The sequence below is a fragment of the Pinus tabuliformis genome, chromosome 6 (genome assembly GCF_031772625.1).
Source record: "Pinus tabuliformis cultivar Carrire ecotype Pingquan chromosome 6, CPIR1, whole genome shotgun sequence".
Lineage (NCBI taxonomy): Eukaryota > Viridiplantae > Streptophyta > Pinopsida > Pinales > Pinaceae > Pinus > Pinus tabuliformis.
The window spans coordinates 1354475480-1354500809 of record NC_142292.1 but is presented as its reverse complement, the minus strand read 5'-3'; the positions used below and the strand labels follow the sequence as shown (position 1 = coordinate 1354500809).

At 40.5% G+C, this 25330-nt stretch overlaps 1 protein-coding gene across 1 annotated transcript in view; it reads left to right on the top strand.

The window, feature by feature from the left end:
• LOC149263657 (uncharacterized) overlaps nt 1-24694 on the top strand; it is an 80773-nt gene extending 56079 nt beyond the window's left edge. Inside the window, exons 4-7 of the mRNA XM_089389617.1 lie at nt 23430-23583; nt 23721-23784; nt 24148-24231; nt 24324-24694. Coding sequence (XP_089245743.1) covers nt 23430-23583; nt 23721-23784; nt 24148-24231; nt 24324-24400 — 379 coding nt within the window. The 3' untranslated portion in view covers nt 24401-24694. The remainder of the gene's footprint in view (nt 1-23429; nt 23584-23720; nt 23785-24147; nt 24232-24323) is intronic.
• The last annotated feature ends 636 nt before the right edge of the window (nt 24695-25330 follow it).

The window sequence follows — 25330 nt, the reverse complement described above, 5'->3', positions numbered from 1 at the left end:
GGATTTGCTTCTGTGTCAAAGGAAGCAACCGAGATTACCACAGGGGATCTGCTTCAGTGTCAGAGGGAGTTGGCCTCAGAGTTCGAGATGAAGGATCTTGGCCTGATGCACTATTTCTTGGGATTGGAGGTATGGCAAAGACCAGATGAGATCTTCCTTAGACAAGGGAAGAACATGGTCCATCTTTTGAGGAGATTCAGTATTATGGGCTATAAGACCATGGCTACACCTATGGTAAGTTGGTAACCAATTTGAAGAAGCTGAGTGATTTTTGCTTCAGATTCAAATTTGGTGGATCCCACGATGTACAAGCAATTGATTGGATCCTTGATGTACTTGTTTAACACTAGGCTGGATATTTGCCTTGCAGTGAGCACCTGAGCCAAGTTTATAGTTGAGCTGAGGCATGTACATTGGGTTGCAGCGAAGCATGTGTTGAGGTACTTGTGTGGTACAGTTAGATATGGTCTAAGATATGACTCAGGCGAGTGACGCTGTAGGGATATACAAATTTAGATTGGGCAGGGAGTGTAGAGGATAGAAAGAGCACCTCGGGGTGCTGCTTCAGCTCAGGATCAACTATGATATCTTGGTTCAACGAGAAGTAAACTTCTGTCGCACTTAGTATAATAGAGGCAAAGTATATCACAATCAATATTGCAAGTCGTGAAACAATGTGACTTCAGAAGCTTCTTGCATGACTATTTGATCAAGTCGCTTCATCTGAGACATGGTGCAGAGGGAAGCAGTGAGGCTCCTGTACATATCCACAGACGAGTAGATTGCAAACATTCTCACCAAGCCTTTGTCTAGAGATAAGCTTGTATGCTTCAGAGACAAGCTTGGTTTGATGTAGAATGTCTCCCCCGTTGAGAGGGAGTGTTGACGTCTTTGTAAGATGAGGCAAACCATCTCTTGAGAAGCCATGCTGGTTTGACCAGGGGAGATGGATACATTCACTTGAGAAGCCATGGAGGAATTTGTATGGGTCATGTTGATTTGACCAAATGGTGAATGGCCCGGGGCATTTGTAGGATTGGAGAGATCTTCTCCTGAGAAGCCATAGAGGACTTTGGCTGGGTCATGCTAATTTGACCAGAGGAGATGGATGTAATTCACCTAAGAAGACATAAAAGACTTTGGCTAGGCTGTGTTGATTTGGCCAAAGGTGAATGGTTTAGGGGCGGATCCTCTCTTAAAAAGCCATGGACTTTGGCTGGGTCATGCTGATTTAACCAGAGAGGATTGATACATTTACTTGAGGAGCCATGGTGATTTCGTTGGGCCATGGTGAATTGTCCAGGGGTAAATGGCCCAAGATACTCACATTACCTACTCCATATTGGAGTGATCTGATTTTTTGTGTAACATTAGGAGGTATTACCGCATGCCTAAGTCGGTCTAGAAAAATTATGAAGAATTAAATAAAAAATTATTTTTGAAGCATCATGTCGGCCTAGAAGGGTGAAGGGACATGTCCCTTGGGTTATTTCACCTCATTCAACTACTATAAATATATGATGTGACCTCTCATTTTGACCAAGAAGAAATCATATTTTTTTGAGGTCTATCTTTCTTCATTGGACAACCACACATGTGATGGAGGGCCAAGTTCGACTATTGTTGACCAAGCTACTTGATTGAGATTTGACCAGGCCACAGAGTTGACCACAAGAGTTTACTGTTGGCCACAGAGTTGACCACAGAATGTGAAACTTTCGCACTACGAAATTATTTTGTAGCTCAAAAAATTTCGCTACGAATTTTTTTTACAGCGACTGGAATTAATTCTTCTAAGTGAAATTTAATTATGCATTTTATTGCTTACGACAACAACGAATTAATCACTACTGCAAACTTCACAAAAAATACTACGAAAGAAAAATAATGCTAGAATTTGAGAAAATAGTAGCACACACACATAAAAAATGACACTGTTATTTTTGGACAAATGTCCCTGGAAAAACCCAACTTGGGAAAACCTATGCAACAACTAAGGGTTTCTATTATTAAGCAATAGTGAAATCTGAGTACAACCTATGGATGCCCAACTGGCAATCCAAATTGTTAAAATTGGCAACTAGGGCCAAACTCCACATGGGTCATCTTACTTATATCGACTGATATTTTTTTTTGGTTTCCTCTCTCTGACAGTTGTAGGATTGATCTAAAGATCATCCCATTCTGACATGTACAAATGAAGTTATGAATTTATTTTGATTATGGACAAATTGTCAAGGTTGGCCAGCAAGCAAAACAAGCACACAAGCCCCCAATTCATCCTTGACGTTGCATATAAAAAGAAGGAAACCTCAAGTCATTTTCATCATCATCTCATCACACATATCTCTCTCTCCTCTTGTGATTGGGCACACTATCCGAGATAGTCTTCTCTCTGTCCATATGTGAACTAGGGTTTCTATTTTCTGCGTTGATCGAGCCTATGAGGCTGTTTGACTACGTTGACTTGTTTTGACTTCGGTTTGGGTGAGGAATCTCTGTCTAAGTAGGTCACAATTCTGGGCACAAAAATCGAGGAGTTTTAACTAGTGTTGACTGTGGTTAGGTCTGATCGCAGGTTCACTGTTTGACCAGACTTTGACTGGGCATAATTCGACTGTTTTGAGGGCTACTTCATCTTGTTGTTTGGAGGCCGAAGTTGATTGAAGTTGATCGAATCTTTGAGGGTCAAATCTTCCTTGTTGACCAATGTTGACTTTTCTGGTAGGGCTCTTTTGCTTTTGTTATAAATTATCAGAATTCGTAAATTATACTATCTCTCTTTGTTGAACTATTGAAGACTAAAAGAAGATTTGATCAAGGGTTCCCACATTGGGGTTTGTCCCTCGCTGGTGCCACATCTTGTGTCCTCTTGTCTTGGCTTGTCTTCTACTCTTTACTTAAATGTTTATGTGATTGCTAAACTGAAACTGATATTGGGCTCGTAAAGAAATTGAAGTAAAATTGCTCTAAAAGCATAGAACATACCATTGTTGCCTAAAATTAACATGGTATCAGAGCTGAGGTGAAGACACAACCCAAGCAAGAGTGAAAGAGAAATCACTAAAGATAGTTGGACAGGGACAAAAGACTCAATGGGTTCCTCATCCTACTTCCCAGCTGAAGACAAGCTCCATGATAAATCTGACTATTATGGATGGATGATGTCTCTTGATTTGACCTTGGAAGAGAAGGAAGTGATGGATTATGTGTAGGGTAAAATCCTTTAGCCTCCTTCAAATGCACCGACTGCTGCGAAGATCAAGTACAATAAGGCTGAAGTCAAAGCGAAGAAGATTATCAGGGATTCCATTGACAAGCATCTAGTGGCCTATATCTCCAAATTGAAGACCTCCAAGGAGATACACGACAGGTTGGTCGACATGTTCAAGGTTAGTAATGCTAATCAAATTCTCTTTCTCAAGAATAATTTGAAGGATATTAAGAAGGGCAAGGACGAGGACATTCAATCCTATTTCTTGAGGATTACTGAGATCAAGAATGATCTACTCTCTATTGGAGAAGTCATTCATGACAGGGAACTTACTCTCACCACCCTTGGAGGACTCCCACTTGAGTGGTATGTATTTAGAACTTCTATACTCAACGATGATCGAATTCCAGGGTTTGAAGAATTGATGTCAAGATGCATTCAAGAAGAAACAAGAATGGTGGAGTAAGAAATGCCTTCTAATAGAAGCAACCCCACTGCATTCTCTGCTCATGCCAAAAGGAGGCATAATGCGGGGTCTAAAGGTAATTTCATGGAAAGCCTGGATCTAGCGGAGAAAGGAAGGGCAAGTGCTTTGTTTGCAACAAGTTTGGCCACTATGCAAGGGAGTGTCCTAATAAAAGGAATACACCTCGAGATGATGACTATCATAACAACTCCAGGGGCAACTTCAACACCAACAACAACAACGATCAAAGGAATGGCAGGTCTAATGGCAAACGAAAAAAGAATGTGGGGCATCAAGGAAATGGTCGACCCTCCAAGAAATCAAGGAACTCCAGGTATGATGAATCCAATGTTGTTAACAATAAGCAAAAAGAGTACTATCTTACATCAACCCTCTCCACTGCCTCTCCTCCGGACACCTTGGGAAATTTGCTGATTAATAGTGGTGCCTCAAGGCACTTCACCGGATACAAGGAAGCCCTCTCTAATCTGATAGAAAAGGAGACAAACTTGGAGATCATCCTTGGAGACGATGCCACCTATCCCGTGAAGGGAGTAGGGAATGCTACCCTTCAATTGAATCAATGTAACACTATTCATTTGCAAGAAGTACTATATGTACCCGATCTCAAGAAGAACTTGGTGTCCATTTCAACAATGGAAGATAAAGGATTCAAGGTGGCTTTTGTCGATGGAAAGGTATGTGTTTGGAAAAGAAATTTCAAGTATGCTTTTACTCTTGGGTTCAGGGTTGACAATTTGTATCAAGTTGGAGGAAGTCCATTGGGAGCCATGTCTTGTGACACATCTCTACAATCTGAACTATGGCATTGGAGGTTTGCCCATCTTCATTATAAGGTCCTACCCGATGTGAGACAGATGGTGACAGGTATGCCCAAGTTCAAAGTAGAGCATGAAGGTGTATGTTCGGGATGTGCTGAAGGAAAACTTACAAGGGGACCATTCCCCTCAAGTAATAGCAAGACCAAAGACATAACACCCTGACATATCTAGTATGATGCCTATAAACTCCTTGGGAGGATACTTATATTATCTCACCTTTGTGGATGATTATTCTCGCAAGACCTGGATCTACTTCTTGAAGAAGAACGATGAAGTGTTCACTTGGTTCCGACATTTCAAAGCCTTGATTGAAACCAATCCGGGAAGAAAATCAAGATATTGGGATTAATAATGGGACAGAGTATGAATCCAATGAATTCCAAGATTATTGCAAAGAAGCTGGCATTAAGAGAGAAACTACAACGCCATACACTCCCGAGCAGAATGGTGTGGCTGAAAGGAAGAATCACTCTATTATAGAAGTTGTCTGTGCCATGCTTCATGATCAAGGCCTTCTGAAGTTTCTATGGGGTGAAGCTGCAAATACCGTTGTGTATGTTCAAAACCGATGCCCTCATCAAGCATTGGACTCCAAGACTCCCGAAGAAATGTTCACTGGTAAGAAACCCGATGTCTCTCATTTTAGAATTTTTGGAAGCCCCGTATATTTTCATGTGCCGAAAGAGAAAAGAAGCAAATTGGGTGCATCTGGGAAGAAAGGAATCTTTGTGGGCTATAGTGAAAATTCTAAGGGATATAGAATTTATGTGGCTGGTCAAAAGGAAGTTGAGATAAGTCATGATGTCACCTTCGACAAAGATATGGCCCTTAGGAAGATCAACAACCTTCTTATCCTAAGGAAGGACAAAGAAGCTGACACTGGAAATCTGGGTGAAAAAGAGGACGAAACGATGCCCAATGTTGATGAACCAATGGATCCTATTGATCCACTCCTCATGAGCCTTCCTCCTCCAAGAGGAGACCCTCGTGGCTTAGGGAGACTCTCGAAGATGCTGAGAGGCACATTGCACCAAGGGGGACTTTCCGTGAAAGCAAGAAGCCAAACAGGTACCAAGGATATTTCACTACCATGAGCACTATCATTCAAAATGAGCCTTCATCATTTGAAGAAGCTATGAAGCAACAAGTATGGAAGGATGCTATGAATGAAGAATACGAGTCAATTATGAAGAACGATGTCTGGGATGTGGTCCCTAGACCCCAGGACAAATCGGTTCACTTCTAAGTGGCTCTACAAAATCAAGCATGGAGCTGATGGAAGTGCAGAAAAGTTCAAGGCTCGCTTTGTTGCTCGAGGCTTCTCTCAAAGGGAAGGTGTAGATTACAATGAGATATTTGCACCTGTTGCCTGATACACCACAATCCGCTCGATCATAGCCCTTGCTGCCTCGTGTTGGAATTTCTAAGTCTAACTGTTAGAAACCCTTCATGTACTTTTCTGATTTATTTCTGCCTACATGTTCTGATTAATTAACAAGTTATTTACCATGTAAATACTAAAAATAAATACAAGTACATGCTCAACACATTACAGATCATCAACTGAAGGAAACAAAGCAAGCACACAAGTGACATCATTGTTTTTGGACCAATGTCCCCGGAAAAACCCAATGTGGGCAAACCGATGCAGCTCTCTGAGGGTTTTATTATTATGCAGTTTCTGAATACAATCTGGGTGCCAAAACTAGCTCACCCAACAGAGAATAATGGCGGCAATAGTACCTCTCTACTCAGAAGCAGATATTCCGGCTGAAATCCCGGATAAACACTCCGACAGCTCCCAGCTCCAATCTGCCCCACGAAAACCCCAGTGTTAGCCTCTAGGGACTGCGTCAGCCCTTTCTGGCCCAGCGTCTGCCTAGTGTCAGTCTCTGGGGGCACTGCGTCAGCACTTAGAGCCTCTGCGTCACCCACGCTGGCTCTCTGAGGCATTGCGCAACTCCTAGCTGGCTCCGCATGAGCCCTGGCTGGCTCTGCGTGAACCTCAGGTTGACTCTGCGTCCCTCTCTCCCAGCTTTTGCACTGATCCTCCTGGTACTAAGTCTGCCTCTCTGCTTCTGTATTCACTGCCCCTCAGCTGCAACTCTGATCACTCTTTCGACTTCCTCAACAAACCCTGCCCCAGAAAATCGAAATCTTGATCAACTCGGTGTGTTCTCCAAGTGACCCTCAGGCCTCCTCTTATACTTTTCTTGTTGACATTTCAACGGCCGAGATTAAGTCCCTAATCAAGGACTAAGATTAACTCTGGCTTGATCCATGACTTTTGGACCCTTCTAACACAATTTTATATTAATTCACATTATATTTTATTTTCCCAAAGTTTAGACTTAGGGACTCCATTAAAAATATTAATTATTTTAATATTTCCCAAACTGTTTAGAATCTGCCCAAACCATTTATGGGTATTGGAGATTTCATGTGCTTAGCCTCTCCACCAATTTTCGTGGCTAGAGCACATCCGATGCTAGCCCAAATCAACACTCCCTCTTAGCGAGGACTATGCTCTAGTAATACTCCTCTTGAGCATCACGCTGATCATCCGACATCGATCCCTGTGCTAATGTTAGGCTTGCTGCCCAACATCCTCTACACTGTTGCATCATGTACTGCTACCCATGGCCCTGCCACTGCCACTACTGCATCTGTACGACAGCTCCCTCTGCATCCGTGTTGCTGCCCATGGCCTTGCCACTGCCATTGCTACATCTGCACTGCAACCTCTCTCATCATGATGCCCATAGCACTGCTATTGCTAACTGCTGCACTGCAACTCAATTATTGAGAAGTAAGTAACTGATCTCCCAACTCTGACATCTCTGTCAGGCTAGAAACACTCCCGATGCTGAAGCTCCCTCTGTCACTGACAAGTGCTCCCTCTCTGACCTCTGTGCTGCTGCAACAACTCTGTGCATCTCACATTGCTGTCTCACGCTGTCCTGGGACTCCTGCACTATAGCTCCCTTTTCTGCTCCATCCGCATCCATCTCTACTGACATCCTCCATTCCTGCTGCTACTCTTCGGTGCTCTCGTAGCAAGGTATAATTTAAGAGGTTGGGTACGTTGAGGATCCTACCCCTCATCGCTTGTAGTCCATCTGACTATAGCTCAATGTCTCCCCACTTCCGCTCAAGTGGCGTGTGAGCACTCATGGCACAATCATCATCTGTCTCCACTTCCTTCTTCGCCCTTGCTGGCGCTGCCTTGGTCTCGGAAGCCTCTCCCTTGCTCTTCTTCCTTGGACACTGGGTCGCATAATGACCTAGTTCCCCATTGTGGAAGCATTTGACCTTGGAGAGGTCCTTCTTCCATTTTTCTTGCTTTCCCTCAGATGCTAGGGAAGCATCCACCTCCTCCTCCTTCTTGATTCTAACCCCCTTGCCGCTGCTTCCTGCCTTGCTTAGCTTTCTGATCTCTTCTTGGCTAAGAGCCGCCCACATTTCCTCCCAATCTGGAAGGGTCGCCCTGCCCAATATGCTCTGGACAAACACCTCCTAGTCTTCTGAGACTGCGTTTAGGGCTGTTCTCACCATCAATTCTTGATCTGGCGTGGCCCCTATGGAAGTCAGCTGATCCCAGATCTCCTTCAATTGACCGAGGAAGGTGTCGATCTGTTCTCCCTTCTACATCTGGTATGTCCGTAGCTGATTTTCTAGTAGCATCGTCCTCTCCACGGAAGTATGTTGATACAACTTCTTTAGGGCCTCCCACATCTCATTGCCGTATTCTTCTCGACAATGTGTGGTACTACATGGTCGTTGACCCTGTCAAGGATGATGCTCTTGGCCCTCGCCATTGCATCCTCGTACTTGTCGTTATCAGCCGGGTCAACTGGGACTGCTATCGTCTTCAAGGCGAATTTCTTGAGACGGTTCAGGTCTAGAACGGATAAGATTATGGTCTTCCAAACTACGAAGTTTGAGGCTCTGTCCAGTCTGTCCTGGTCTCTTACCTCGTTAACTGCCATCTCGCTGCTCCTTTACTTCCCTTTTGGAAGTTCTCGGTGTGACTCCATCTGAGCCTTGATTTCCCTCCTGGAAACCCCTTTGCCAATGTCGAGATGCCCCCACTCCAATCCTTAGTGCAGCTGCACCATTGATCTGGATTTCTTGGCTAGAAATCTTCGGTAGCAACTCCATCCTCCTTGGTCTTGTCCTGTTAGGTACTGTTCTGACTACAATACCCCACCAGCTTTACTCTGCAACTTTCCCACAGCCTCCTAAGCCCCAACAACCTGAAGGTTAGAGCTTCTAGGCTCCGCGCAATCTCGACACTAGCAAAATCCACGCCTCCTGGCTATGGGCGTCAATCCTTCCTGACTGAGAAAGATGATCGGGCACTACGTAGGTCGAGTCTGCTCCCCTCTGCCACTGCGCTGATCCTCTTCCCGACTCAAACTCGATGACACAGGCACTGCGTCACCCCTCCCTTGCTGCTTCTCCCCTAGGAACAACTTTTGTCACTCGGGACAATTGTTTTCTACTGTTGTTGCTTTGCTCGGCTGATGTCCTTAGTTCTCCTGTGATCTACAACCACCATGCTGGAATTTCTAAGTCTAACTGTTAGAAACCCTTCATGTACTTTTCTGATTTATTTCTGCCTACTTGTTCTGATTAATTAACAAGTTATTTACCATGTAAATATTGAAAATAAATGCAAGTACATGCTCAACACATTACAGATCATCAATTGAAGGAAACAAAACAAGCACACAAGGGACACCGTTGTTTTTGGACCATGTCCCTGGAAAAACCCAATGTGGGAAAACCAGTGCAGCTATCTAAGGGTTTTATTATTATGCAATTTTTGAATACAATCTGGGTCCCAAAATTGGCTCAGCCAACAGAGAATAATCTTGGCAGTAGTACCTCTCTACTCAGAAGCAGATATTCCGGTTGAAACCTCAGATAAACACTCTGACAACTCCCAACTCCAATCTGCCCCATGAAAACCTCAGTGTCAGCCTCTAAGGACCGCGTCAGCCCTTTCTGGCCCAACGTCTTCCCAACGTCACCCTAGCTTGCCCTGCATCGGCCTCTGGAGGCAGTGCGTCAGCCCTTAGAGCCTCTGCATCACCCACGCTGGTTCTCTAAAGCATTGCGCAGCTCTTGGCTGGCTCTGCGTGAGCCCTCGCTGGCTCTGCGTGAACCTTACGCTGACTCTGCGTCCCTCTCTCCTGACTTTTGCATTGGTCCTCTTGGTACTATCTCTACCTCTCTGCTTTTGTATTCACTACCCCTCAACTGCAACTCTGATCACTCTTTCGACTTCTTCAGCAAGCCCTACCCCAGAAATTCGAAATTTTGATCAACTCGGTGTGTTCTCCAAGTGACCCTCAAGCCTCCTCTTATACTTTTCTCATTGACATTTCAACGGCCAAGATTAAGTCCCTAATCAACGATTAAGATTAATTCTGGCTTGATCCATGACTTTTGGACCCTTCTAACACAGTTTTATATTAATTCACATTAATATTTTATTTTCCCTAAGTTTAGACTTAGGGACTCCATTAAAAATATTAATTATTTTAATATTTCCCAAACTGTTTAGAATCCGCCCAAACCATTTATGGGTATTGGAGATCTCATGTGCTTTAGCCTCTCCACCAATTTTCGTGGCTAAAGCACATTTGATGCTACCCCAAATCAACACCTCGCAAGAATGGAACCTACATCAGATGGATGTCAAGACCTCCTTCTTGCATGGTTCAATCAAAGAGGAAGTCTATGTGGAACAACTTGAGGGGTTTGAAGTTCATGACCAGGAATCTCATGTATGTAGGTTGAAGAAAGCTCTCTATGGATTGAAGCAAGCACCCCGGGCTTGGTATAGCTATATGATGAAGTTGGGCTTCACTAGAAGTGAAGCCGATCCAAACCTTTACTTTAAGGTTGAAAATGATAAACCTTTCATTCTGGCACTTTATGTGGACGACCTCTTTCTGATAGGTGCAAACCCTTTCATTCACAAATGTAAGAGGGAGTTGGCTTCTGAATTTGAGATGAAGGACCTAGGATTGATGCACTATTTCCTAGGGTTTGAGGTCTAGCAAAAGGCAGGTGAAATTTTCCTCTCTCAAGGAAAATATGTTGTGAAGATATTGGAAAGATTTGGGATGGTGGACTGCAAACCTGTGACTACTCCAATGGAACTTAACTTTAAGAAGTTATGTGGTAGTGTTGTTGGACCTGAATTGGGAACTCATAGGAGCACTGATGTTCTTGGTGAACTCCTGTCCGGACATATGTTTTGCAGTTAACACATTGAGCCAATACATGGTTGAGCCTCATCATATACATTGGATTGCCACCAAGAATCTTCTGAGTTATCTTCGGGGCACAATCACTCATGGACTGAGATACACTGCCGGAAATGTGAGGTTGCATGGTTATACTGATGCTGATTGGGCTGGTAGTGTGGTGGATCGCAAGAGCACTTCTTGATGCTGTTTTTCTTTGGGTTCTGCTTCGAGATCTTGGATGAGCAGGAAGTAGAAATTGGTTGCCTTGAGCACCACCGAGGCCGAATACATAGATGCTAGTATGGCCTCTTGTGAAGCTGTCTGGTTGAGGAAGCTCTTCAGTGAGTTGTTTGGACATCTGCTGAATACCACTGTGATCTTTTGCGAACCAGAGTGGGATCCGATTATCAGAGAATCTCGTGTTTCATGATCGCTCCATGCATATAGATACTTTATCCAAGATATGGTAAAACAATGAGCAATAAGGCTCCATCACATTGGGACTGATGAGCAGGTCGCCGATATTCTGACAAAGCCCCTGGGGAAGGTCAAATTCTTAGCCTTTCGAGAACGACTTGGAGTCATGGAGAGACCCTCTTATGAGGGTCCTGTATGAGATGGACATTGAACTTTGGGAGCTCTGGGGGGCTTGGGGTACTTCTTGGAGCAGTGAGCAACCATAGGGTGAGTGGTTCAGCCTTCCTGTAGTGGTTTTTTGTATATAGGGTGAGTGGTTCATCCTTCCCCTATGATACCCCTTGGCGACATGTGAGCAGGACGAGTGGTTCATCCTTCTCCTGCCAAGACATCCTACCCATGCAGTCTGGGACTCATGGGAAGTACCTCTCATCTAGCCAATGAGTAGGGAAATGAGGATAGGGACCATAGTACTACTGATGGACGCATCGTGTACTACCATACTCCCTATGCTAGGATGTCCGATATTGATCTGGGATCAATGGGAATTGACTTCGGGTCAGTAAGAGTGGTATGAGACACTCTCTTTTGATTGGTACTGACTTTGGTTCAGTAGAGAATGGTATGATACATTCTCGATCACTTCTTCTTCATAGTTTGACAGAGCATAGCAGTGCATGGATGGTAGAGATGGTGCAGATTGGCAAATGGATTAGCAGGTGGAGTTCTCCCTAGTTGACAGGGAGTGTTAAAATTGGCAACTAGGGCGAAACTCCACATGGGTCGTCTTATTTATGACAACTGCTATTTTTCTTGGATTCATCTCTTCGAGAGGTGTAGGATTGATCTAAAGATCATCCCATTCCGACATGTACAAATGAAGTTATGTATTTATTTTGATTATGGACAAATTGTCAAGGTCGACCATTAAGTAAAACAGGCACACAAACCCCCAATTCATCCTCAACGTCGCATATAAAAAGGAGACCTCATGTCATTTTCACCATCATCTCATCACACATATCTCTCTGTCCTCTTGTGATTGGGCACACTATTCGAGATAGTCTTCTCTCTCTCCACACGTGTGAACTAGGGTTGTTGTTTGATGTGTTGACCGAGCTGCTGGGAGGCTGTTTGACTGCATTGACCAGAGTTGGTCGAGCTGCTGGGAGGTTGCTTGATTGTGTTGACTTGATGTGTTGACTTGCTTTGACTTCGGTTTGGGTGAGGAATCTCTGTCTAAGCAGGCACAATTCTGGGCACAAAAATCAAGGAGTTTTGACTAGCGTTGACTGTGGTTAGGGCTGACCGCAGTTTGACTGTTTGACCAGACTTTGACTAGGCAGAATTCGATTGTTTTGAGGGTTGTTTCATCTCGCTGTTTAGATGCCAAAGTTGACTAAAGTTGACCAAATCTTTGAGGGTCAAATTTGCCCTGTTGACCAGCGTTGACTTTTTTGGTTAGGGATCTTTTGCTACTGTTATAAATTATCAGAATTTGTAAATTGTACTATCTCTCTTTGTTGAACTATTGAAGACTAAAAGAAGATTTGATCAGGGGTTTCCCCACATTAGGGTTTGTCCCTGGTTGGTGCCACATCTTGTATCCTCTTGTCTTGGCTTGTCTTCAACTGTTTATGTTTATGTTCTATCAACATTTTACTTACATGTTTATTTGATTGCTAAACTGAAAGTGATATTGGGCTCATAAAGAAATTGAAGTAAAATTGCTCTAAAAGCATAGAACATACCATTGTTGCCGAAAATTAACACAAACAACAAGAAAATCTGAGCAAAATTATTTACGGGAATTACCCTTCTTCCACAAGCAACCTCGACACAAATTTCCTTCAGAAATTCATCCTCCTGGAACCTTCACGCTGGCCTCTACGCAATGCTTGTGTTGGCCCTATGACGACTAACCTGGAACTGCCTCTGATGAAGTCGTTCTGCGTATCTCTGCTGAGGAAATCGCTTCTCTAGAACTCGTGAACCTCTGCCCAACCTCTGGAATTGAAAACGATTTTTACTCTTGCTAAATCGAGTTTCTATTATGAAGCAGCTGCGCAGTCCTGTGCGCTGCCTCACTGGGAATAACTTGTCCCCTCGTTGCTACCTCTCTTGGTCTGGAAAACTTCCTTTGATCGCTGTCTCTGCCCCTCACTGACTCTACTTCGATCTCTGGCTCTCCGACAATTACTGCTGCTCTCTAGAAATCAATCTGCCAGGGAAATCGAACAACTAGTGTATCTTCTCCAAGTGCCCATCGACTACTTCTTATAATCTTTTGTTGGGACTCCAATGGCCAAGATTAAATCTTAGTCAATGGCTAGGATTATATCGGAGTCGATCCGTGTGAGTTTCTAGATGATTCTCACCATGACTTAATTAATTCTGATTAATTAACCAGTTTTCCTATGTTTAGACTTAGGAAACATTAAAAAACTAGGTTAATAATTTAATTAAGTCATTTGTAGGTGGAATTTCCAAAAATGATTTCTGGGACTTGGACATCTCATGTATTCTAGCTTCTCCTCCAAGTTTTGCGGCTAGAACACATCTGATGCTACAAAAACCGACACTCTTAGCGAGGACTGTGTTCTAGTGTTGCGCATCCTGTCACAACACTCTTTCTTTGTATCATCTCCTGTCATGCTGCTGATGTCTAGATGCCGTTGCCTACCAACCATTGCGCAACTCTGATGTTGCATCTATTCTGCTACTAACACTGCCATGCGCTGTCAACCCTGCATTTGCACTGTAACACCCTCTCATTTGTTGCTGCTGCAACTGCAACAACTACAACTGAGAAGCATTTGAAATATTGAATCAACTGTGTTCAGTATGATGCATCTGTCTCCTGAGTCTCTGATTACTACTAGCTTATGCACTGTCTTTGAAAAATCTGCGCTGATGCTGACTTTGCACTGCGCTCTCCAGCACCTGATTGCTACTAGTCTGCAACTGTCTGATATTTGACTGCATCAATTGCCACTGATTCATCCTGCTACTGAATACTATGGTCCCCCTAGCCAGGGAATGATCCATGAGGTGGACTCAATGGACCTTGCCCATCTATTGCATTAGAGTATCAAGCTCCTCCTCCACCTGGATCTGGTGCCCAACTATCTCCTTTCAAGCCTAGTCCTTGGCTGGGACCCTTCGCTTTGCAACTTGCATTGGATAACTCATACTTCCTCCGACACCTATCTCTGGCAACTGGGAATCGATCTGCTGCCCAAATCTACATTCTGGCTAACTTGCATGACCTCCTCTAGCAGTCTCGTATGGCCATCTCTGCGAAGTTGCAAAACTGCGAAACTCAAAAATTGAAAAAAGAGGCCGAAATCTCCTCCTGTTTTCCTACTCGACTACTTGTTCTGAAACTCGCACTCTCTGCTGGAATGCGCAAAGCTGCTATGTTTGCCTTCCTCTGCCTTCAACAACTTTCTGGGACTACTCTCTCAGGCTTTCCGAATGTCCTTCTTCTGAAAACTGGCACACGAACTGTAACCCCAACAACTATAACTAGCTGCTTCTAGCAAATTCGCACTGCCTTCAACAACTGGAAAATTATGGATCTCCTTTGGAAAACTGGAACTGGAAACCCTCTAGGAAAATTTGGAAATTCCTCCCTTTGTGTGTGCTTTTCTCTTCCACCCGACACAGATTCTGCGCTAGCAAACTGTAGCAAAACCCTTTGTGCCTAGACAAGAAATCTACTTAGCGAAAATCTGAGCTGTTGCTCGCTCTGTCTGCTGGAACTATTGAATCTGGAAAGTCGATTTTTTTGCCAACCTGCATTGAAAAATCGATCTGCCCAACAATTCAATCTGCCTAGCTTAGGCTTTGTTCAACCTCCAAATATTCGTCTTGCTGCTCCCTTTGAACAACGAATTTTTGCTTTTGCTTTTGAGCTTCCTTGTTTGATTAATCACTCTGATACCATGTGAGAATTTCGCTCTACAAAATTATTCTTTAGCTCAGAAAGTTTTTCTACGAAATTTTATTGCAGCGACTGGAATTAATTCTTCTAGCTGTAATTTAATTATGTAGTTTGTTGCTTATGACAACAACAAATTAATCACTATTTCAAACTTCACAAAAAATATTACGGAAGAAAAATAGCATTGGAATTTGAGAAAATACTAGCACAAACACACATAAAAATGACACCATTATTTTTGGACAAATGTCCTCGGAAAAACCCAACTTGGGAAAACCAGTGTAGCGACTGAGGGTTTTTATTATTAAGCAGTAGTGAAATTTGAGTATAATCTATGGATGCCCAACTGGCAATCCAAACAACAAGAAAATATGGGCGAAATTTTTTAAGGGTATTACCCTTCTTCCACAAGCAAACCCCGACACAACTTTCCTTCAGAAATTCGTCCTCTTGGAACCCTCATGTTGGCCTCTGCACAGTGCTTGTGCTGGCCCTATGACGTCTAGCCTGAAAGTGCGCTTGATGAAGTCGTTTTGCTTGTCTCTGTTGAGGAAATTGCTTCTCCAACAATTTGGAACCTCTGCTTGACCACTGGAACTGAAAACGTTTTTTCCTCTAGCTAAATTGAGTTGCTATTCTGAAGCAATTGCGCACTCCTCTGCATTGCCTCACTAGAAATAACTCGACCCCTTACTGTTGCCTCACTGGAAATAACTCGACCCCTTGCTGTTGCCTCTTCGGATTTGGAAAACTTCCTCCGAATCATTGGCTCTACCCCTCATTGACTTTGCTTCATCTCTATCTCTTCGGCAACTGCTGTTGCTCTCTGCAAATCAATCTGCCAAGGAAATAAAATTTCTCGTGTATCTTCTTCAAGTGCCCATCGACTTCTTCTTATAATCCGTTGTTGGGACTCCAACGACCAAGATAAAATGTTAATCAATTGCTAGGATCATATCAGAGCCAATCCGTGTGAGTTTCTAGATGATTCACACCTTGACTTAATTATTTCTGATTAATTAACCATTTTTCCTAAATTTAGACTAAGGAAACATTAAAACAATAGGTTAATAATCTAATTAAGTCATTTCTAGGGGGGAATTTCCAAAAACAATTTCTGGGTCTTGGAGATCTCATGTATTCTAGCCTCTTCACCACGTTTCGTGGCTAAAACACATTTGATGTTACAAAAACTAACATAGACTGCAAGAGTTGATTGTCGACCGCAATGTTCATTGTAGGCTGTAGAGTCAATTGCAAATCATAGGAGTTGACTGTAGCCGCAGAGATGACTGTCGGATGCAGAACCAAACCTAGACTATAGGTTGACTATTTGACAAATGTTGACTTTTGGCTGTTTTGGTTGGTTTGGCCAACATTGACTCACTGAAGATTTGACTAGGTTTGATTGGTATTTGACTTAGATTATTAGAACAAATTTCTAGACAAAATTGCTGATTTTGTAAACCTTATTGAAGAATAATTTCTTCTAAGAAAAGTTGCTGGGTTTTCTCCCAAGGGTGGGTTTCCCAGTAAAATTATTGTCTCTATTGTGCATGGTTGTCTTTCTATGATCTTTATTGTTCTGTTGCATTTACTGTTGATATTTTCTAAAGTGTAATTGCTCAATGATATTAGTGGCATATGAATACTCCGTGAAAATCATTAGGTAGTAATTATTTTACTATGCATCTTGTAGAAAAGTCGACACTGTTTGCACGTTGTGAATACAACTTCTACATTTGGACTTCGTTTCCAATTATGCTAATATTAAGAAAATTTCTATTTAGGCCAATAATGTAAAGAACCTTTTTGAACATGAATTCATTACTGCTTGTTAGCTATAGTTGTATGTTCCCATGGCCTTCAATGACATGGGTTATGCTTTTTTTGAGTGTAAATGTTTTATGTTGACTGCTTAGTTTCAAGACTCAACAAAGGAAACATACCGATCACTCCTGTTTGTCATATACTATGAGATGCCAATGTCAAAGTACGTCACGACCTTGTCACACTTAGAAACATCAGTGAACTTCTGTGAGCTGGATTTTGAAAACTTAATTTTGTAGGTTATGATCTTTTTAATAAACTCCATAAAGGAAGAAGTTTAATCCTCAAACAATAATAACTTACGTCTTATGATTTTCTCCTCTTTTCTAGCAAGCAATAACCAATAATGTGGCTTCTAGGCGATATATCTTTGTCATCAATATTATCATTTGGTCTCCTAGTTGAATCGTTGTAGAGAATCACTAATAAGTAGTTTTGTGAGACTCTACCCAAGTCCATGGGTCTTGTTGGGAAATCTTGAAATAGGTAATTTCTTGAAACTTGACTTGCAACTCACATAGGATGGGAACTCACCAAAACCCTTCTTGAATTTGTGTGCCTCATCAAAATCCGATAAAACTCGCCATGAATTTGCCCAAATAAGAAAGACAAACCGTATATTGAATTTGCTAGGAGACAAGGCCAAAATGTGTTTTTTAGAAGGAGAAAAAATAGAAGCACATCAGTGGAAACCATAAAGACATATAACCCACAAACCAAACTCGTTTCTCTCCCATTTGGTCATTTGATCTTTGGAAATTGGGGTTTTCAATTGGATTGTTCACATAGAGATGTGTTTTAGTAGTCTCTATCATTCTTGCTTGGAGCTTTGCTAGCTAGAAATAAATAGAGGTGGAAAGTGGAGCTATCTGGATGTTGGATCTTTAGTTTCCGTTGCATTCCAATTTTGATGAAGGTATTTGACTTACAAGTTACAACCAAATTGTTTTTTGAGTTTTTATTTTCATTTATGCTTTTAGGGATCAATTTGTGGTCCTATACTTCTATCTTCGTTGTTTTGAATCTCCACTGTACATGGATCCTAAATCTAAAGGTGGCTTGATCAAGCATGGGGACATGCTATTTGTCTTGAGCTTAACGATGACAAGAAACTCAAGTGAAAGTATTAGAAGGACAATATGAAGCCGGGGGGGGGGGAATAAATAGGTTGAAACTTGAAACATTACCTAAAATATGTCTCTTGTAAAGATATCATAGTGTGTGATCATTACCTTGAAGAAGTTACAACCCAAAGCAAAGGAAAGAAAACTAGGATAAGGTTGACATTGCAAGAGGTTGTAGAAAATTTGAGATGCCACCTTTTGGTAGTTGCTTATTAATCATTGCAACTCCAACCATAACCTCTCATTTTTTTCTTTCCTTGAACAATTCTAGGAGCTTAATTGTTCATGGAGAGTTTTAATGGAAAGACGAGGAAGGAGGCAAATATTACATTGAGGAGTTTTACTACCATGACAACCTTCCATTTAACCTTGAAAACTCTCCTTTTTTCAGTCGATGGTAGATAATATTGCAATAGCTAACCCTAGATAGAAATCCCCCTATTATAATGCAATTAGGCAGAAAGAGCTATATAAGGAGTAACAATTTGTCAAGGAAAAACTACATGGCCTTTAAAATTTATGGGAGAGTATTGTTTGCACCATTATGTTAGAGGGGTGAACGAATACAAGGAATAGAACTATCATAATTTTCTTGTGGCACGCCCTAGATGAGCAATTGCTTTTGAAATCCATTGATTCATAATGACATGCCGAGGATGAAAAATTGTTATATTCATTGTTGGTAGAGGTTGTTGAAGAAGTTGGGGTCAAACATGTTACCCAAGTAGTCATGAACAACATTGCAAATAATGCGGTGGCTACATGATCGCTATATGAGAAATACACTACCAATTTTGGTCCTTGTGTGTTGCCCATTGTATAGATTTTATTTTGGAGGACATAAGTAAGTTGAATTGGGTGCAAGATATTACTAATGAATGCAAAAGATAATTTAAGTACATATATAACCATGCTCGAGTGTTGAGCCTTATGAGAGAGCTCATAGACGACAAACTGATTTTCCCAGCTGTCACATGATTTGTAACTAACTTTCCATCACTTCAAAGTCATTTGAGCTAGTAGATGGCATTGGGATGGACATTTGTTAATAAAAAATCGCTAGACTGAAATTTAGTTGCAAATCATGTCATTTGAGCTAGTAGATGGTATTGAGATGGACATTTGTTAATAAAAAATGGTTAGTCTGAAAGACTGTACAAATTGGAGTGGTTGTTTTAGCCTTTTAGGGTCTGTTTTTAGAGATGATTTATGGGAGTTTGTCAGTAAGGTTTTTAACATTAGTGAGCCTATTGTTAAAGTGTTGAGTATCATGGATGGAGGAAGATCAGGAATGGGATATATTTATGAGGGTATGGATAGCCTAATAAGCCCTTTAGAACTTTACATAAGGGGGGATGGAGCTAAATATCGTGTCTTATGAACATTTATTGATTCCAAGTGGAATAGACAAGTACATCGACTATTGCATGCAACAACAACATATCTCAATCACACCATATTCTATAATGAAAATTCTAAAACTCAAACTAATAGTGAGATGATGAGAGTTGTGATGCTTTGCATTGAAAGGATGTTGCTGGAACCCATAGTTGAAGGCAAGATCAATATGCAATGAGATTTGTACGGGGATTAAACTGTCATATTTGGATTTAGTTGAACATTATGACATAGAGACAAGAAATGCTGAGTAAGATTTAATTTGTAGTGTTAAAGTATAATTTTGTATTTTTCTTTTTCAATTTTCACATTAAAAAATTTGTAATCTTTGTTATAGATCGTGACTTTGACACACTAGAGCTGCAAGAATTCTCCATTAGAGTTTTGAGTCACCTTTCTAGTTCTTTAGGTTGTGAGTGCAATTGGTTAGTATTTGAGTACATCCACACTAAGAAGTGCAATAGCTTGAAGCATAAGCCATTGGGAAAGATGATCTTCAGGGCATGTTTAGTCAAGTTTTGCTGGCTTTTGGCGAGTCTGATGTGTTTGAGCTTGATTGGATGGGTTTTGTAAAGCGTTTCAAGCACTTTTCCATTTTGATATTGACTCAGTGAGAATCAACAAGACCTGTAGGTTTGGGTCTCGTCTCATAATATTGCAACACATAATCAACCACAATAGTTCATTTGATGAATGGAATGGTGTACTACCCAAAATGATTGAAGTACTCGGTGCCAGTTAAGATGACCACGCTATACGATTCCTCCACCTTGATCATGGTTCTTCCATAGGTAGTGATGGTAAAGGTTGTTGACCTCCTATGAAACCCCTTTGTGTGGTAACCAATCTTATGGATCAAAGGGTTTGAATTGATATCATGGCTGGAACACTGCATGTGAACTAGGATAAGCGTTGAAACCACTGTGAAGAAGGATGATGCTATGCAGAGTAAAGAACTTCATGGTATTAGTGTGTAAATCCCCAAAGGAGAATCACCATCCATTGAATTGACTTGTGGAGAATAAGTCATATAAAGAGTTTCATTATAGGAGGTTTCTTTCCAAAAAAGTCCAAAAGAACCTTGAACCTAGCAAGACTTTCTAGATGCAATAAAGGGAGCAATTGTGCACAAAATAAGAAATATCCGTGAGTAAGATGATGTCAATTCCATGAATGGCATTATTTAAAGAGTCCAGGGAGAAAAGAAACTGACCTGATACAATTTCATACTATAATTGAAATGTTATACCGCCTAGGTTCTGTGGTATGGTACTGAGAGGAATGTGATACCAGTTGGAATCATGAATGGGCCAAGGCCTAGACCAGCCTAGCAGACGTGAAACTCTAATCCAGCCCAGCTATTTTGGAGTAGATCTTCTTTCCCCTTTTCCCTTGGCCATCTTAGCTCTGTTTTCTTTAACTTTTCTGGAGTTTGCTTAAACCTTTATTCAGATAGATTTTATCAGAATGATTGAACATGTTCTTTGACCTTAGGGAAAGGGTTCTTCTAGAGTTTAGAGCTAATTTTTAGTTCTGCTATTTTTTTTACTTGTTCATTCATTTTGACTATTTTCTTGGCTTCTCTCATGATGTTTGGCTGGATGCAGTTCTAGGAGCTAGCATCAGGTGAACAACCTTGCATGGCCTGAGAAGAGGCCATGCTGTACTTGTGCAGGCATCGACACATTCATAAAACTAATTAACCAGAAGACATAAGTTTGGATCCTTCTTCTGATAACCCATTGATGATGTAATAAATGGTAGGTAAATCAATCTCTGGCATGCAAAAAGGGAGCAACCTCTGTTGATTGAAGGGATCCACAATGCCTCTTTCAACTTAGTCTGATATCCATTAGTTAGTGAACAAAACTAGTCTGGCTGTCAGTTTTCAGGGCGAACAATCAATCTCCACCTTCTTAATGGAATGCAGGTTTGCTAGTCAATCTGGTCCCGATTAGTTTGATCATGCATCACTTATGTGTTTGAAAGATAAAAAGGAGATGTGTTGAATCATTGTTGGTTTATTGGAGATTTGTTTATTGGTTAATGACTTGGCTTTCCTATATTTTATCTTGTTAATTTCGTATATCATCTGTTCTGTTACACGTTTTTTTATGCTTTGAGCTGGATTATGAGTTTAAGTTTTATGCTATTGGATGAGCGGACGTGAAAGTTACATGGAAAATTAAAGTATCTTGGGACTTTGCATAATCACACAGCTTACTTGTGGTAGTTCCATGTCCATCTAGCATCAAATGTTGAATTTTTAATGTCTAAATCATATCAGTTACAACTTACAACTCCTGTGTTATTGTAAGCTCACATGCCTAGACTTTGAAGCAAAGTTACAGGATACAGCAAGGTATGGCTCTGGTTTGTTCTATTGTATCTGGTATGGATGTGAGCTGGATATAGCCCAAGGGCAAATAGGCAAGGATCTATATCTGATATAGCTGGGATGGATCCTGGATTGCATATGATAATATTGAAAAATGATAAATAAATTCGCAACTGTATGTCTGTTCTAATTTTTTTTTAGAACATCTCCACATGAAGACCGTAAGAGGGATATGAAAAATCATACAGCGAGGAACTATGGCACACAATTATTTTACTCTTCTTGGAAAAATTCCCCATTTTACTTCTCCTTGGCCTAGAATTCAATACTATTATGCTTGGAAGAGTGTCTGAAATAACCCAATCACTTCAAGGAGATTTCTTAGACTCACTTTGTCTTTTCTGCACTCTAAGAGTCTAACCATATTATTCTATATTCTTTATTTTTTCTGGCCTAAATGCATCTTTGGTAAGCATTCCGTGTCTATACATTACATATTGTTTTGGTGAAATTTGGTAATCACGATTCATTATATTGAGTGCTCAAACATTGATTATGCTGTTCTTGTTTGGTTACCTGTTAGGATCCCTGTATATTTCTCGATGCTAGAAATGATATTAGGATTTACTTCTGGATTCTGTAATGGTGTTTGATGCTCCTGAAGTAACGTTTACTTGTCATGTCCTAATGTCAATTGGAACCCTCTCTTCTTAGTTATATTTCCAAATTTATGAATGATATTTTGAATTTTTTATTTTCCATGTGTTTTGCACATATATATGTTATTATGTATTTATATAATTTATATATGTGATATCCCAGTATTCTGTCTGAACTTTTCAAAATATTTCTGGTATTTTTATTGGACATCATTCCCAGATCTGTATCCATGCACGTTAGATTGGAAGATGTTAAAAAATAGTACATTTCTCGCCTGGTTTCACAGAAATACTCATATATCATTCAAATTGGAATTAAGTATAGAGAAATACAGACTGATAAATCTATTATGCAAGACAAGCAGTGATAACTGATATAAAAAAAGCAAAGGAACAATAACATATACAAATTACACAAGAATTTACCCAGGAAACCCTAAACCTGTAAAACTAGTGAAAGTAAATCCATATTCCTGTTTCATTCTCTTAAGAAAGCAGTTCACAGTACAATACATAGGAATTTTTAGCATAATTCAACCCTAATATGCCATGCAGTATTAGAATACCATGGGCAAAAACCGACCAAAACCGTAAGCAAAAGTTGTGACCCCAGACTTCATGATTATACTGGGATAGTTAGCTGCATGCAAAGAATACAAATATACAATATTAAGATCATAGGATTACATTGTAGACATGCAAGTTCATTATTTGGATTAATACGTTAACAATGAACTTTATTGCAATCTTCTAGAGAATGTTCAGATTATTTGACATTAGAGAGTGGATTGTTAATCTCCGATTTCTACTGTATGAAGATGCTGCTCTTTTGAAGTAGATACATTCAGATTTTTATTTCCCTAGAAAAATTGTCTTACATCTGTCTTCAATGATTATTAATTATACCTTTTTCTTTTATTTTGGAAGTACAGCTCTGGCACTATTCCTCCTATATCTAAACTCACACCTGGTCAAGCTGCCTATCACTTTTTGGCTGGCTACCAAAATGGAAATTTTGTACCTGCATATGAGTCAGGTCCAGTGTCTCTTGATCCTGTCGTAGTTGCCAAGGAGCTTTCCTCTCAGGTACGAATTTTGAGTTCTATGCCATTTTGTTTTTCTCACATCTTAATATTATTTTTCAAGTCAAGATGTGTTTAACTGTTATTGGCACATTTTAGGAATAAATAATAACCTTAAAATATGTTTACCGCCTGTTGCAGCTAACAAAAAATAATATTTCTTCCTTTCTAGCCAATGTTAATGTGGGGGAGAAGCCTCTATCAGGTACGTTCTCTTTGATGTGTTCAACAAGAGTGTAGGCAAAACATTTTGGAATTTGGGTCCTATCATGTTGGTGCTTTTTTTATTTCCATTTTATTGAATTTTAATTGTCCTTATTTTAGATGAAGAGGAACCAATATCGAATGATTCCCATCAATCCATGATAAAACTATTTGCTGAATATTAAAATTTCTGTTATCTTTTTGAAAGATTGCACTTCACTGTTGATTAATGTCACGAATGGATTTGTTCACATAGAATTTGAAAAATTATTTTACGACTTTTATATGGTGTCATTGGAATTATTTTCTTGTGTTCCATAGAAGTTTATTGAAGATTATGATGAGCATTTTAATGGTTTGACAGGTGAGGAGATCTTGAAATTGGTGGAAGCAACTCTTTCGGAGAAGCTGCCATCAAGGTCAGGTCAGAAGGCATCAAAAACTGCAGGTAAAAATTATTATTGGTTTCACAAGTCTGAATATATGTAGCCCGTATATCATTATTTGTAGCTTGTTTTGATGCATTACATATTTGTGCAGTGGATAATTTGAAGGCCAAGTACACAAGTTTCATGTCAGGGAGGTTTCCCGATCTGCCAGAGGAAATTTCATTCTAACAATGTGCTGGACAATTGGCTCTTAAACATTGTTCGTTGCATTCACCTGTTTGGTGGGTGAATATGCATTTTGAATCTACTAGAATCGTTGGGATTGTACAGAATAAACTGCAAGCAATTATTGCAACTATTATTTGCCAATTATTCATTCCCCATACTGATAAGTTGATAACCAATACAGCACATGAATTTCATCCCCAATTAGCTGATCAGCCTGATAAATTTATTGCTTTGTTTTCAATATAATGTTCCAAATCCTAATTATTATATACAAAGGGGAGATCGTTGGTTTCAGTTTGCCTTCACGGCCATGCTGGAGGCCTTCAAATAAGCACTACTTGCAGTTAAACAGTAAGCCCTAGGTGCTGCTATCTCTTTGATGACGAGAATGGACAAATAATATATACACCAAGCTTGAATTGATCTCAATTCAAAATTTTAAGCAGTAGGACTAGTTTGTTTTTCTAATTTCTTCTGATCATTTTTGATATCGGGACTCAGTTCAATGTTTTCATGAATAGTCTAACATTGTGTGCGAGACATGTATGGCAGAGTTGATGATGTAGGTGAACATACCTTCCCATCCCTACCCGTTGTGAGTCTCACCAACTTCAAAATATTGGCAGTTATTTTTGACATTTTGGTCCACCAAATGTAGTTGAAAAATAATCCCTAGGTGCAGATATTACTTTGATGAGCGTAATGGACCTACGATATTTACACAAGATTGAATTTATCTCTATTCAAGAGTTTAAGCACCAGAACTAGTTTATCTCTCCGAATTCTTCCGTTTATTTCCAATATTAGGTCGGAGTTTATTTTTTCATCAGTAGCCCAATATTTTGTGTGAACGATATTTTTGACATTTTTGTACATACCGTGCTCTTTGAATATATATGAAATGCTATATACCATCTTGTAAACACCGTT